The sequence below is a fragment of the Phacochoerus africanus genome, chromosome 14, assembly GCF_016906955.1.
Source record: "Phacochoerus africanus isolate WHEZ1 chromosome 14, ROS_Pafr_v1, whole genome shotgun sequence".
Lineage (NCBI taxonomy): Eukaryota > Metazoa > Chordata > Mammalia > Artiodactyla > Suidae > Phacochoerus > Phacochoerus africanus.
In genome coordinates, this window is record NC_062557.1 from 34532471 (window position 1) to 34549015 (window position 16545).

The window sequence follows — 16545 nt, forward strand, 5'->3', positions numbered from 1 at the left end:
CTCTTTTCCAGAGACAGAGAGAGAGAGAGAGAGAGAGAGACTCTCCAAAATGAATGAGAATCGGTTGTAACATCACACTTTGGAATTAAACAGAGGATGATGACATTTAATTAAGCACCTACCATGTTCCAGGCACAGTCCTAAGACCTTTAACATATACTGCCTCATTTAATCCAAACAACACTTAAATGAGGTATTAATATTACTTTACAAAACAAGGAAACAAAGGCTGAGAGAAGTTTAAAAAAACAAACAAACAACTTACCAAAAGTCACAAAGCTGGTAGTGACAGAGGCACCATTTAAACACCAAGGCAGGGGTTCCCACTGTGGCTCAGCAGTAATGAACCCGACTAGTATCCATGAAGACACGGGTTCGATCCCAGTTTGATCCCTTAGTGGGTTAAGGATCCAGCGTTGCTGTGGCTGTGGTGTAGGCTGGCAGCTGCAGCTGCAATTCAACCCCTAGCCTGGGAACTTCCATATACTGCAGGTGCAGCCCTAAAAAGACAAACACCAAAGTAAAGTGCTCTTTAATGTATCACATTATTCCCTAATCTTTCCTTCTTCCTAAGATGTAACATTTTAATTTTACCATAACTGCACTTGCTGAAGATTTTTTAGGGTGACTTTATTATAAGGTGGCAACTGTCTCTTTTTTGGTCCATATTATTCATATTTTGTGCTAATAAAATTACTAAATAATCTCATTCTGTAATCTTTGAAAGTAAATTAGCCTAAAGATTGTAAAAATTCATTGAAATGCTTCCGTATTTCTCCATTATTAACTACTGATTTTTAAAATGTCATATAAGTTCATAAAGGTATACTAAAAATAAATATTTTCTTATTACATCACACACATTTTAAGGCATTAAATTTTGCACACGGAAGGAAAAAATTAAAATAATGGACAGAATTCTAGTTCAAATACAAAGCTGGTAGTGACAGAGGCACCATTTAAACACCAAGGCAGGGGTTGATGTTTTCTGAATCACACAATTTTAACAATTCCAGTGGCTAAAAAAGCCAGATATTACTAAGATGGCCACAAAAAATTCAAGCTGTTGTCACCTGCAGTATCCATAAAGATTAGTCAAATACACAATTAAAATGTTTTGGATTTGAATTTGGTTTCCCGGAATATCTGAAGACACAAATATCCCAGAAAATAAGTTAAATCCAGAAAGCAAAATACTGAGGCAGAGCCTGCAGGGTTTGCCGAAAGTGAAAAAAATTGGGATCTTTTTCCAGAGTTTTAACAGTGCAGGAAAACTTAGCCCCCTAGTGGCAGGAAAGGACTCAGTCAGGAGCTGCAGGCTTTCTCCCATCCGGGCACCATAAACGCATTTCGTCACAAATAAACCAAGGAAAGGTATTGGTTTTATTTTTCTGATATTACTGTGATCAGACTCCACTGGTTACACTTTATTTATTTATTTATTTATTTATTTATTTATTTATTTATTTATTTATTTATTTATTTGTCTTTTTGCCTTTTCTTGGGCTGCTCCAGCGGCATATGGAAGTTCCCAGGCTAGGGGTTAAATCTGAGCTGTAGCCGCTGGCCTACACCAGAGCTATAGCAACGTGGGATCCGAGCCACATCTGCAACCTACACCACAGCTCACAGCAATGCCGGATCCTTAACCCACTGAGCAAGGCCAGGGACCAAACCCTCAACCTCGTGGTTCTCAGTCGGATTCGTTAACCACTGTGCCACGACGGGAACTCCTGGTTACACTTTTGAATAGTTGTTAAACTGAGCTTTAAATAAACTTCTTGGATCAACAGAATATACAACTGAGAATGTATTAATATATAGTTAATAGCTGGTTTGTTTCTAAGAAAACAGCAAAATAGCCAATGTCCTTTAAAGTGTCCAGTTACAAATGGAAAGTAGAAAGGTACCTGCATGAAGAAAGGAAGGACTTGAAGAGAGAATCCAAAAATATTGCTCAATGGCTATTTCCTTACCAGTGCGGTCCTACTTTGCACAGTCAACAAAATAGAACAAAGCAAGGGGTTAGTACGTTTACTAAATATGAAAAACTAGCTATAAAAATGCAACTGTGTGCTTAATACATGACAAATTATTCTAGTGTGCATATGAAAGCTTTTTGAAAGTACTAACATTTATAAAACTGAATTTATTACTATGTTCTAAGACACATTCATCTGCATAAAGATCTTCCAGTATCTTCCTGAAGGCAGCATTCACTTAAGGTGTTAAATGGCACACAGAATAAAAAACTGGAAATAATGAACAGAATTCTATACAGATAAATATGAGTTGATGACATTTTTAAAAATAATTCTAGTAATAAAATCAAGCCAGGATTTCTAAATATTTATCTGAAGGTAAAAATTTTCATGTCCACTGAATAGGTTAGGAAAACAAGTTCATACACTTTATCCTATGGAGGTAATTCAAATCTCCAATTAAAATGTTTTGGATCTGAATCTACTCCAGAATAGTAGTGTCAACAGTGAGAAAATACCCAATATAAATCCTCAAAAAGAAAAACAACTTAATAGTAAATTTCATTTCCAGATGGTATTATAGCAGCTAGAACCCCAACATCTCCTCACTTATGGTGAGGTAAAGAAATGGTACTCTAGGCATATATGCAGAAGACGTGAAAACCGATTAGCGTGCAACCATGTTCACAGCAGCATTATCCACAACAGCCAAAAGGTGGAAGCAACCGAGTATCTATCAACAGATACATGGGTAAACAAAATGTGGTCCCTGCAGAGTGAAAATTAACGGGAGAAGTCTTCAGCATTAAAAAGGGAGGAAGTTTTGACACATGCCACAATACCAGCGACTCTTGAAATAAGTGCAATAAGCCAATCACTAAAGGACAAAATATGATTGCTCTGATACGAGGTTCCTAGATTTATCAAAGTCTTCAAGACAGAAAGTCAAATGGTGGTTGCTAGAAGATGGGCAAGGAGAATGTGAAGTCAGTGTTTAATGGGCACAGAGTTTCAGCTAAGGGAAGATTAAAAAGTTGTGGAAATGGATGGTGGTGATGCTAATACCACAATGTGAGTGTACTGAATGCCACAGAACTGTATACTTACAGTGGTTAAAATGATAAGGTCTATGTGATGTATATTTCACCTCATTAAAAAGAAAGGAAAATATAATTATGTTTTTGCTTAGTTTCTTCTGGCAAAACTTCCTGGTATATCAATGCCAAGTCCCTCTTTCCATAAAAACAAAATCAGGTCTTTTTGGAGAAACTGACAATACAGGTTACCTAGCATCAGAAAGCTCTTATAACTCTAGATTCTATATTTGTTTATGTACATCATACAGAATCAGAAGTCTAAAGTCTAAAGGCAAAAAGACAAAAAAGAAAAAAAAAAGAAGTCTAAAGTCCACAAAATTTAAATGCACTTTAAAAAAATTTTTTTTTATGGCCACATGTAGCGTAGAGAAGTTTCCAAGCTAGGATTCAAATCAGAGCTGCAGCTGCAGACCTATGCCACAGTCACAGCAACCCCAGATCTGAGCCACATCTGCAACCTACACTGCAACGCTGGCAACACCAGATCCTTAACCCACTGAGTGAGGCCAGAGATCAAGAGTCAGTTCAGAAAAAAATTTAAATAATGATACAAGTATATTTTTCAAAAAACATATCATAGGTACCTTCAGGGGAAGGAAATATTTTTACAAATCTCTTTATTTAGCCTTTAAATTATTAATATCTAGGCTCATTTGAAAGAAAGGTTTTAAAATATGTTATCCTTTATACATAAATAGTGTTTTAAGTTTTATAGTCTATTCATATACATTAATTCAATCAATCCCTGATCCAAACTATTACTGCCACTTTACAGAAAGGGAAATTCAGGCTGAGTGACATGAAACAATCCAAAGAAAGTCATAATGTCCGTCGGATAATTAACTGCAAAGCTAAGACTAGAATTATTTCATTCATTCACTAAATTATTTACCAAGGGTCCATTATAGCCAAGCACTATGCTAGGGGCAGAGGGATACAGAAATGAACTGGAAGCTGCCCCACTCTTCAGAAGCCCCAAACTGCTAGGCCCACACTAGCAGCTTGAGCAGGGTGAGTCAATAGCCCAGGGCCAGTCCTACCACCACCAGCAGCACAGAAGTGTCATTCCCTCCACCAGTCTCTGTCATCTACCCTATCTGGAAGGAACTAACTTTGGGGAAGAGATATGTCAGCAAAGTCTCTCTAAAAAGACAAGACAAAACAAAACAAAAAGTCCTTCTTTGTATGACAGGCAGGCAGTCAGCAGAGCACAGGGGCCAACAGAATGAACTCTTGAGTCGGTTTCCCTGGATTTGTTCCTCAGCCTTGCCTCTGCCTAGTTGTGCTTCAGTTTCTAATCTATAAAATGAGGATAACTATATTCCCTATCTTATAAGGTTGTTGTGAGGATTAAATGAATTAATATTTGGAAAGCACTCAGAAGAGTACCTGGTCACAGTGATTGCTATAAAAAGATCTGTCAATTAAAATATGAGATGAGGGGCAGCCACAAATTGCAAATCATTGTTTTGAGCTTAAAATTTAACTTGGAAAAGAAGGCAAGTTGATTTTGAGTCAATTCACCATTATGACATGAGTCAAAGGAAAACAGCTCCTGAATGCAGGACTCTATATATAAATACAAATATATTCTTATGTTATAGATAGATATGTAGAGAATGAGTAAAATTAAAAGGTCTAAAATAAAGTTTTTTATCAAAAAGGAAAACTAAATTATAGGAGCACACAAAATAGCACTAGAAGAAAAAAACTGAATTCAAGACAGGGCAAGACTAAAAAAAAGTCAACTAATACTGGATCTACATTTTGTCTTTGAAAAAGTGATTAGAATGAAAATATATACATGAGCTGGGCAAAGAAAACAGAAGCTTCAAGAGAGGAATATAAGAAATAATTCAGGTGCGTCTATGAGTCTGTCTGATAGCAGCTTTTTAGTTTTAATATCTGACTTTACTAGAGAAATTAACAATTTATGAAATATTACAAAACTCAAAATATACTGCTTATACTATTTAAAGACCTGATCCAAGTTTATTTTCACTATAACTAATTTTTAAATGAAGTTGAGTATTGTTTTTTACTAAAAGTTGAACCAAATCTCAAGTCATATAGTTTACTTGGAAAGGATGACCATTATTCCAAAATTAGTTACTTAATTAGGATTTAGAGAGCTAGATTTAAGTGTGATTATTATTCTGTCTCTGAGAAAAATATTCTACTTTGGGAAGGTCATTTGTAAAGCGCTTCATAAACAGGTACTCAGTAAGTACTGGTTAAATTGCTCACTACTTTTTGCTTCCTTCGTCTAAAATTTGGAGGAATTAAGTTATCTGTACAGTAATTTGGGGCACTTTTTTTCTTCCTTTTTTTGCCACCCCATGGCATATGGAGTTCCCTGGCCAGGGATCAGATCTGAGCTGCAGTTGCAACCTACGATGCAGCTGTGGCAATGCCGGATCCTTTAACCCACAGTGCCAGGCCAGGGATCGAACCTGCATCCTGGGGCTGCAGAGACGGCAGCTGATCCTGGTGTACCGCAGCAGGAACTCTGGCACTTTCTTTTCCATAGAAGGTCTTTGTATTTAACACTACAACTTTTTGGTTAATGAATTCAGTGGTTATTAATGAATCTGACTAGCATTTATGAGAACGCAAGTTCAATCCCTGGCCTTGGTCAGTGGGTGTAGGATCCGGCATTGCTGTGAGCTGTGCTGTAGGTTGCAGATGTGGCTCAGATCCTGTGTTGCTGTGGCTGTGGTGTAGGCCAGCAGCTAAAGTTTCAACTGGACTCCTAGCCTGGGAACCTCCATGTGCCGTGAGTGCAGCCCTAAAAAACAAAAACAAGCAAACAAACAAACACTTTTATGTATATAGTCCTTCAGAATGTTTTGCCTAAATTATATCACATATTAAAAGTATTCATGAAATCATGAGATTTCCTTTTCTCATAACTCAGAACCTTCAGCTATTTAAATTTTCCCTATTTAAAAGGACAAAACAGGAGTTCTCGTCATGGCTCAGCGGTTAACGAATCTGGCTAGCAACTATGAGGATGCACGTTTGATCCCTGTCCTTGCTCAGTGGGTTAAGGATCTGGAGGTGCTGTGGCTGTGGTATAGGCCAGCAGCTAAAGCTCTGATTTGACCCCTAGCCTGGGAACCTTCACATGCAAAAAGCAAAAATAAATAAATAAAGGACAAAACAAAAATTCAGATAACAAGAGAGTCTAGTTCATATGCACTGTACATTATCAAAGCATTAGCAGCACTTACATGTTCTTTTAACGTGTCCCTTTTCTAGTCCTTACCTTGAATTCTTATGAGACAGTTTTCAATTTAATGATTAAATTAATAAATTCATGAATTTAAATCTAACAAAATATTTCAAAATAACATATCCTAAATCATAATAATTTAACAAATAGTATTTCTACAATGAATGAATAATATTAACTATTTTTAATACTTCCTAGTAAATAATATATAAGTGGGTCTCATGAAATTTAGCAGTAGGAGTTTCCAAGAGGATTGTTTGGAACATGGAATATATTTTCCCATCGAAATATCATCACACAGGCTCGTGCGGCTCCTAGGCCAGACTATAACTGCCTGTACCTTAACTGTAGGACTAATAGTAACGGAGAACCTAACCACTATATCTAATATGTCCATGGGAAAATTTCCACAAAATTCCAAATTAGAAGCCCAGGCACATTTCTATATCTCTGTTGCAGTCCTTCGAAATTTCAGCTCCCCAGAAGCCTTGTCTTCAGTTGAGGATCGGGGTTTGGAGGGAGGTTAAGAAAAGAAAGAGAAATGCTGATTGGCAAAAGGAGGGAAGATAGGGGTGTTGTCCAGTTGATAGGCTATCAAATGTAAAGCAGGTGTAAGAAGGCACAGATTCTGTGTGTGTGTGCGTGTGTGTGTATAAAATGCATATCTGGAATGCAGTCAAAATTACAGTTTAGACAGAAATGCCTTTTTTGTTTATTAAAATACTGGATTTAGCTCCTCAATAAAAATCTGACACTCCTTGTTGCTAAATATAAGATATATAACTTATAACACAAAATTAGTCACCTTCTATTTTTAAAGACCACCCAGATACTTTCGTTCTTCAAAGCAGCAGCTAAAAATCTGGGAAAAAGAATGAGGCCTCAAGCTTTTTCTACATAATAAGGTAAAAAAAAAAATTTTTTTTTAATCTCTAACAGGCAAATGATTAGAAGTGCTGTATCATTCTTTTTTCTTTTTTCTTTTTTTTTTTTTTTTTTTTTTTTTAGGTTTGCACCCGAGGCATATGGAGGTTCCCAGGCTCAGGGTCAAATCAGAGCTACAGCTGCCAGCCTACGCCACAGCCACAGGAATGCAGGATCTGAGCTGTGTCTGTGACCTACACCACAGCTCATGGCAACGCCAGATCCTTAACCCACTGAGCGAGGCCAGGGATTGAACCCAAAACCTCATGGTACCAAGTTGGATTCATTTCCGCTGTGCCACGATGGGAATTCCAGAAGTGCTGTATCTTTCTTACTCCACATAATTCCTTCCCCTTTTTGCTCTCAACTCCATCCACGAAAACAGTAGCAACTCCAAAAATCTATAAAGCCTAATCTAATTTAAATTCTGGTTTTATTATTTTAATATTATTAAACTTAAGGGCTTTGAGAAAGAAATCTGTTTTATTGGCTATATTTAGATAGAACACAAAGAGCTGAAGAAGATGGTTGGATGGTACCAGCTAGGAAAGAGTGAGTACTGTTACAAATGAACAGTTCCCAAATGTACAACTTTTAAAAAGCAACAAAGTATTTAACCCCTTTATCAAATTTACATGCCTTCCACTTATTTCAGCCTTTGGTTTTTGTCCTGCCTGGGAAAATTGATCTAACAAAACACTTCTAGAGATTCCTTCCTGCTCCACTTATCTGAGAAAATTAATATGCCTAGAGTCTTAATTTGTGGGGCAAAGGAATGCCCACTTTCTTCTCTTTGTGGTCCTTTGTAAAAGCCTTGACCTTTGACTTGTTTCTATGGCCGCATTTTATCACTGTGTGTAAAGCACACCACATGAAAACACACACCACTTCTATGGTGCTTCTGCAAAACAATGAAATTGTTTTGAATTAAATGGTGATTCTATTACTTTGCAAAGATGTACACACACACACCCACACACCAAAAAAAAAAGGTGCCCCGCATCCCAAGTAGCTAAATTTGTGGTCACTATCATAAGGATCCCCAATTAGTGACTTGAGATCTACTAGCAGGTCTTCCATGCCCTTGGCTGAGCTCTAGGTCAGCTGTCATTGTCAGGCTCTCTGCTACTCCTAGTTTCCTGCTAGCTGGAATTAACACTGCAGAAATGATGCTGCCAAACCACACCATCCCATTTTACTCAAAGAATATGATTTTGTTTTTAGAGATGGAGAGTATACTTTTATTAAACATCATCAGTGAAATACTAAAATGATTTCATTATGAGGTAATCTCACCTATAAAATTAAATAATATAAAATACACAATATGTCTATAAGCATTTTTTTCAAAAGCCATCAACAAAACCCAAAAACTACTGCACTGAGAGCAGAGTTATACCAAGGTCTAGTGTACGAATCCTTAATTTTATTGCTAGAAATATTCTGAAGACACAAGTTTCACTAAAAACATACACCTTTAGGCACCAACAGAATTTTCACAACCTTTAAGAACACAATGAAGTTTTTGCTGAAAAAAATACGTACTAATGAGAAATCTTTGACACTTCTTAGGTGCATATTCCTATTTTTGTTTAGGCATACATTATAAAGTACCTTAAGAGAAGCCACTGAACTTGAATTTCTCATACCTGTTGGATAGTAGGCTTGGGAGTACTGCGCTGTGGGTGTGTAGTTACTATATTTTTGGGAGGAGCTGACCATAGTTTGAGGACCTTGCTGAACGTGTACGGACGTGGCACTGGGCTGCAGGGTATAGGTCACCTCAGTTGGAAACCTCTGCAGTACAGGAAATGGAACCCCTTTATCTGAAAAAGTGGGAGACGTTTCCACTTGTCCTGGGTGCATTCCAAGAGAGTTCTGCCACGTTCTGGGAGGGATCGGGGTCCGATCTAAACCTTTCAGAGGGAAAGTACTGTGGTTGTGGGATGAAGTTGATACGAAGGAGTAAGGAGACAAACTATCTCGCCGGAACGACCGGTGGAATTGTCCTACGGCCACTGGTCCTGCATAAAAGAGGAAGAGCACGTTTACTAATTTGACATTAAACCTCAAATCACAAAATATACACTACTCTTCACCTGTAAATATGCTGCGTTCTCAGTCTTTTTTTTTTTTTTTTTTTTTTTGGCTGCACCCGAAGCATGTGGAAGTTCCCGGGCCAGGGATCTAACCCCGGCCACAGCAGCAACCTGGGCCACAGAGGTGACAACACTGGATCCTTAGCCCTACTGCCCCACAAGGGGACTTTTCTCCCTCTCTCATTTTTGTTTTTTGTTTTTGCTTTTTTAGGGCTGCACCTGTGGCATATGAAAGTTCCCAGGCTGGTGGTCCAACTGGAGCTGCAGCTACCAGCCTAAGCCACAGCCACAGCCACAGCAATGCCAGATCTGAGCCTCATCTGCAACCTACACCACAGTTCACAGCAACGCTGGATCCTTAACCCACTGAGCGAGGCCAGGGATCAAACCCATGTCCTCATGGATACTTAGTCGGGTTCGTAACCTGCTGAGCCACAATGGGAACTCCTCGGCATTTTTAACACAACAGAAATTTCTTGGTAAAAACAAGTTTAGAATCCAGAATATGAGGTTACACATATAATGCTGAAAGAATAATCAAATAAATTTTGTTTCTCAATACGACTGTCATGAGACAAAGTGACCAAACTCTAACATCAAATCAAATGTTAAATATCATCTTACCTTCCACCTCAATTGACTGACTCGGACTTTTCCAAGCTTTAAACTACTTCCTAGAAGTTTTAGAAATCCCATTCAGTCTTTCGAATTGGTTAGGAACCTTAACAACAGGCATGAAAGTAAGCACTCAACCACAAACATAAAAGATCTAAGTATGGGAGAAATACAAATTGTAATACAAACCAAAAATAAATTTAATAACCTTTGCTCCTTTTCAATTAAAAAAAAATTAGTAATAATCTTTGTAGAAAAGCCAGGCTTGAAAACTCTGACTCTTCATTCCTTAGCCCAAGCAATAGTTTTCTGCAGTCTTTTTTTCTTCAGAGGGTCTCTAGTCGTGTCCATTCCTATGTATCGTTGACTCCCAAACATTGATTTACATTTGAATCACCTGTAGAGTTTGCTAAACATTCACAGACCCAGGCCAAGAGATTCCTATATTTGCTTTTTCTTATCTAAAAAGGTGAAAAGGAAAAATGGAGAGGAGTAAGAGAGAGAAAGGGCAATGCTACGTAATGAGGAAAAGGAAAATATAAATGTTGCAAGCTAAACTATTTTAAAGATTGTGGTTCTTGAACATAAAGCTAGCATAATTTCCTAGAGAGGGCTTTACGTACTCAATTATGTGGTTCACAAAGTCTTTTCAGTTTGTTTTATTGAACTAATTTATAAAACAGAGGGAAAGTAATTTATGTGCTACTCATCTGGTAAAAATGGCATTCAAATACCTAGGTTTCCAATTATTTAAACTGTAAAATTACTGAACATGTTAAACATCTTTTGTTCTAGTACTTTTTTTTTTTTTTGTCTTTTTGCTATTTCTTGGGCCACTCCCGCAGCATATGGAGGTTCCCAGGCGAGGGGTCGAATCAGAGCTGTAGCCACCGGCCTACGCCAGAGCCACAGCAACAAGGGATCCGAGCCGCGTCTGCAACCTACACCACAGCTCATGGCAACGCCGGATCGTTAACCCACTGAGCAAGGGCAGGGACCGAACCCGCAACCTCATGGTTCCTAGTCGGATTCGTTCACCACTGCGCCATGACGGGAACTCCTGTTCTAGTATTTCTACAGTGTTTAATTTCCTCTAAAGAATAAAGCACTAGGGAGTGCTTTTAACCACTTCTGGTTTGGTGTTGCCTGATTCGAGCTGCTATTTGCTCAAATAAACTCTTAAAATTTAAAAAGATAAAGCATTCATGTCAAAAATAAACATATATACATATATATATACACATAAACAATTCTGGAGCCTGGAAATCAAGAGTTCTAAATCTAAAGAGATTTTCCCCATGGATGCTAAAACTTCATATTACTACAGTGTGCAATAGCTTACTAACCTTCTACCCTCTTTAGAGTTAAGCTATTGATTTTTTTTTTTTTTTTGGTCTTTTTGCCATTTCTTGGGCCACTGCCGAGGCATATGGAGGTTCCCAGGCCAGGGGACGAACCGGAGCTGTAGCTGCCGGCCTACACCACAGCCACAGCAGCAGGGATCCGAGCCGGGTCTGCGACCTACACCACACCTCACGGCAACACCGGATCCTTGACCTACTGAGCGAGGCCAGGGATTGAACCTGCAACCTCATGGTTCCTAGTCAGATTTGTTAACCAGTGAGCCATGATGGGAACTCCTTGATGAATTTTTAGATTGTCAATAACTTAAGCAAATAATTAAAGAATCTTCTCCCTTGATTACTCAAACTCTGGTTTAGATCTGAATTAAAATATAAATTCTACTTCTATTATGATAAATTCTGAGTGACATATATTTTAGATGCTGCTAACACAAGGACACTCTTAGGAGTAGAACATTCCTTTCAATTTGTTTTTAAAAATAAAGTTCTAAAACATGTTCAGATCTTATTTATTCTTCCTAGAGTTCTATTTCGACCAGCTTCATAGAACATCACCTACGTGTCTTTGGAACATCTAAGGTATATTTGGCAAAGTTTAAATCCAGAATCCTGGAAGTGTAAGACAGGCTGAATTTCTGCCCTTAAAAATTCTACTCCTTCTATAAAAGCGACTCTGAGCTAATCAATCCCCAGGAAAGAACTTGCCTCTTTCCCAAAACTCACCTCTTGAGAGCTTGTTATCCCCAGGCAAAAAGAGATCATCTACTGCCCAGACTTGTTACTTAGTTTAGAAAGTTTTAACAAATACTGTGAAATAAATTCCCATTAAAAACAAAATAACAATAGTGGGCAAACAAAAAAAAAAAAGGAAAACTGTGTTATCCTTACATTTCTTACCACATACATTTTCAAGAGGTAAACAAGACGGCTGGGCTGGCAGAATGGATCTAGATAAGAGAACTAGGTCCTAAAAAAGAGGATTCTACTATAAAAAAAGAGAACGCCTTCAAACTGTAAGCTGGAGTAGAACACAGAAAAAATGGAATCAAAGAAGGAACAGTGTACTCAGGCATACAACCAAGACAAGAATCAAGCAGAGTAAAAATTAGGTCAGGAAAAAATTGAAGTGCCAAGGACTTAGAACATGGAATTAAAGCAAAACAAAATTGGGCCAGTATCCTTGAACTTAAAATTACATTCCACCCAACCTGGCCCCCCAATTCCCTAGTGAACCAAACCTACGGAGTGGACAGTCCACACCTGAGATATCTTCTGCATATACCAACAGGTAGAATGGTTAAAAAAAAAACAAAAAACAGGAAGCACATGAAAACAAACATTCGGACTGATGTATTATCTAAGTAAGAATTATATACATTTTTAATAATCTTTAAGATGCTGACCAAATGAACTATAAGTGAAGAAAATCTGATCCTAGATAGGCCCTGTATTTCTTCAATGAAAATGGACTCTATCCTTAGAATATAGCCAGGTTTAAGATAAGTGGGGAAAAGAAAATCAGAGAAGAGAAAAAAAGTGAGCAAGAGTTGGTTTCAACAAGGTCCTACTGTACAACACAGGGAACCATAGCTAATCTCCTGGGATAGATCCGTATAAGCAAGTCACTCTGCTGTGCAGCAGAAGTTGGCACAACAGTGTAAGTCGACTATACTTGAATTAAAAAAATTTGCCAAAAAATCATAAAAAAAGAGTTGGATTGTATGCATGTGTCTTTCTTTGAAGTGGTTATCCTCTTTTTCCCAAGAACACGGTTTCCAGTCTGCTTCTTTATGCTCACCAGATACACAATCTGAAAAACAATTATCCGTATCAGAGATCCCGCCAAATGAATGCCCTGGTACTGTCTCCACTGCCTTTCCCCATTTGATTCCCCACTAAAAATCAATGACCATCATATAGAAATAAGTGGCTCAGTAGTCCCTTAGAATTCCTTTAGAACATTCCTATGCCACTGCAATTTTTCCAACCTGTTACTAGAACTCTAACCTAATCCCTTATCTTCTAAGCTCCACAGACGCACAACCTAATTCTTTACCTTCTAAATTCCAAATGAACACTGCTTCATTCATAACCCTGGGCCTAGGTCAAATTGAACAGTGTTCTTTTTGGTTTTGTTTTGTTTTGTTTTTTGCTTTTTAGGGCCTCACCTGCGATATATGGAGTTGCCAGGCTAGGGGCTGAATCTGCACTATAGTTGCTGGTTTAACGCCACAGCCACAGCAACACCAGATCCAAGCCACATCTGTGATCTACACCACAGCTCATGGCAATGCCAAGCCTTAACCCACTGAGTGGGGCCAGGGACTGAACCTGCGTCCTCATGGATACTAGTCAGGTTCATTACCTGAGCCTCAATGGGAACGCCAGTTTGTATATTTAAAATTTGTCCAAAACTGAGAAGTAACCGACTTTTATGTTAAATCCATGTTAACATGATGAAAATGTCTGCTATTCTCCTAGTTCAAGGTAAAGAGTGAATTCCTATTATTATATCCTGTTGCTCTCTTGGTATGCTGGTTCATATCATGAATTCTTTAAACAATGAAAGGGAGTACTGCCACCTTCACCTTCCTGGGAGAGGGGAAGAGCATCAGAAATCAAGCTTATAAAATAATTTTCTATTGCAGAGAATTTTGATTAAATACAGACTTATACATACAAAGTTTTTTCAAAACTGAATGAAGCCAACAGTGAAAATTTCAAAGGCTGGAAATGTCAGCTTTCTAAAATCCTTTGTAACCAAAACTCGACAGTTGTAAAGAAAACCATTTCTGCCTTTTGTTTGTCTAACCAAACGCCCTAAATAAGCATCAGCTCAGAATTCTCTCATGGCCCAGAGGATTAAGGATCCTGTGTTGTCACTGCAGCTGCTTGGGTCTCTACGGTGGCTGAGTATCCTGGCCTGGGTACTTCCACGTCCGCTTGCCGGGAGAAGCAAAAAAAAACAGTTAAACATCGGCTCTAATGAGCTATGGTCAAAGTCCTCTTTAGCCTCTTCATTCTAATAGGAACAAGATCTGCTAAACAATATATTATATTCTTGCTTTTAAGATATATACACAACGCCTAATGTTCCACACATTACTCTGGAACCGAAAATACGACTATTGTCAGAACACTTCTTTCAAGATTTCTGAGATGTGTCAAGGACAAACTTCCACTCAAGGCACCATGCTCACTTTCCCTTGGTTGGTATAACTGTTCTAAGTTCTCTTGGCTGTGGCTCCGTTCCTTCCTACCTTGACCTTGCCTGCATTCTCATCCTGCAGAGGAACTCTGTTCTGCTTCTCATCAGAGCAAAGGAGCCCCTCCAGTGTTTCTTCCGGACCCAGTGCATCAACAAAGGCCTACTTATCTTAGATGTCCACCGTGAACAGACTGGGACAAAGAACGTAAATGGCTATGGAAGTCTGGGGCCCCCGAGGGGTCCAGGAAGACAGAAAGCAGTCCTAACCCGGGGGTCCCTCTGGCCACAAGTGGCCAGGTACGGGCCTCCATGCTCGCGGACTGTGTCCAGAGGAGGTGCTGGCGGGAAGGGGCACCGGCTCGGGCGCGGATAAAGGCAGTGCCATGGTCTGTTTCTGGGAAGCGAAATAGTGAGGGTGCGGAAGTGCCCTCGGAAGTGGCGGTTGCCCCCCGACGACGGCCGTGCGCCCTGCATGGGGCGAGGGGTCGAGAAGGCCAGGCGGGACTCACCGTGCGCCTCGGGCCGGGGCCCCGCGGGCGGCGGCGGTGGCTCCTGGTGCTGCAGCGGGGAGGTGGAGGCCGAGGCCGAGGCGGAGGCCGACGTGATGAGGAGCCTCTGGAAGCGGTTGGGCGGGCGGCAGGGCACCTCCAGGCCGGCCGCCAGCTTGGCCTTGTTGGCGCTGGTCAGCCTCTTGAGGTGCACGAGCAGCTGCGGCTGGTCGCGGCGGAAGTGCGGGCTGTGGAAGTGGTGGAGCGGCCCGTCGCCCGCCGGCCCGCCGCCGCCCCCCGGCCCCGGCCCGGGCCCCGCCGCGCCGGGCCCGCCCAGCACCACCTTGCGGAAGCCGTAGAGGTTGAGCTGGCGGATAAAGCTGGTGAAGTTGGTGGTTTTGAAGAGCTCGGGCTCGGCCCCGGAGGCCCCGACGCCGCTGCCCCCGCCCGCGCCGCCGGCCCCCGCCCCGGGCGGGCTGAGCAGCTCGGCCTCGAAGAGCGGCTGGTCGATGAGCAGCCCCTCGCCGCGGCCGTCCCAGCGGATCGAGCGGTACCGGGGGCTGTTCACCAGCCGCCACAGCTTGGCGGGGAAGTTGTTGGGGTTGATGGGGGTGGAGAGCAGCGCCTCCTCCATCGCCCCGCCCGGGCCCTGGGCCTCGCCCCGCCGAGCCTGGCTCTCCCACCCCGTTCTCGATCCCCCCCCCGGCCTTCGCTTCGCCCTGCCCCCTCCTGCCAGCGCCTGGCAGCCGCGGACCCCGGGGACCGTTGGCGCACGAGCCCTGCGGCGCCCAGCGGCGCGGCCAATGGGGCCTCGAATTCCAGCCGCGCGGCGCGGCGCCGCGCCGCGCGAGCCGACCCGCCCCCTGGGCGCCGCGCCGCCGGCCACGTGCAGCGACCGGCAGGCGCGCCTCGTTCGCGCCTGCACCCGGGGGCCGCGGCTGGGAACCGCGACCGGCCGGGAACCGCGGCCGGCCGGGTACTGTTTCGTCCTGCAAAGACATCAGCCCGGTTTTCCCCGCGGCCGGCGAGGCTGTGGGGCTTCAGAATTCAGAAAGTGTGCGGTGGACAACACAGATCCAGCCGTTTTCGAGCACAAAGGGCCCAAATGGTGATAGTCGTACAGCATGCTGAGTAAACAAATTCACCTTTTAGATGGTAGCATATTTTTTGAAATATACTCTTTTCGGCCAGGATTTTACTCAAGACAATTTACTCGGGTGAAAGGAGAACGGAGGTGCCTATAAGGAGGGACAGGCGCAGAGAGGTACAATCCCCGAGTGCCAGATCAACCAGCTGGTGAAATTGTAGGCATTAAAGAAAAATAAACCTCACATGAGATGGGATACAGGATCCCTAAGGGTAAATCTCTATCTGATAAAGAGTATAGCAGGAACTGTGTTGATAAAAAGAGAGGGCCATTTAAAAATGGGAGGAAGGACTATAATGTTTCAGCCCTTTCTCACGATCAGAGACAAAAATGAAAAGTACATTTACTTGGAAATTAAACTGAAGAAAAAGACCCAACAAAGCAGC

The 16545-nt window shown here is 41.3% G+C and overlaps 1 protein-coding gene across 1 annotated transcript in view; it reads right to left on the bottom strand.

Annotated features, from left to right (window-relative positions):
• Positions 1-15646, bottom strand: part of HSF5 (heat shock transcription factor 5) — a 45186-nt gene extending 29540 nt beyond the window's left edge. Inside the window, exons 1-2 of the mRNA XM_047757861.1 lie at positions 15034-15646; positions 8888-9262 (exon numbers count right to left, since the gene is read on the bottom strand). Coding sequence (XP_047613817.1) covers positions 8888-9262; positions 15034-15646 — 988 coding nt within the window. The remainder of the gene's footprint in view (positions 1-8887; positions 9263-15033) is intronic.
• Between the last annotated feature and the right edge of the window lie 899 nt (positions 15647-16545).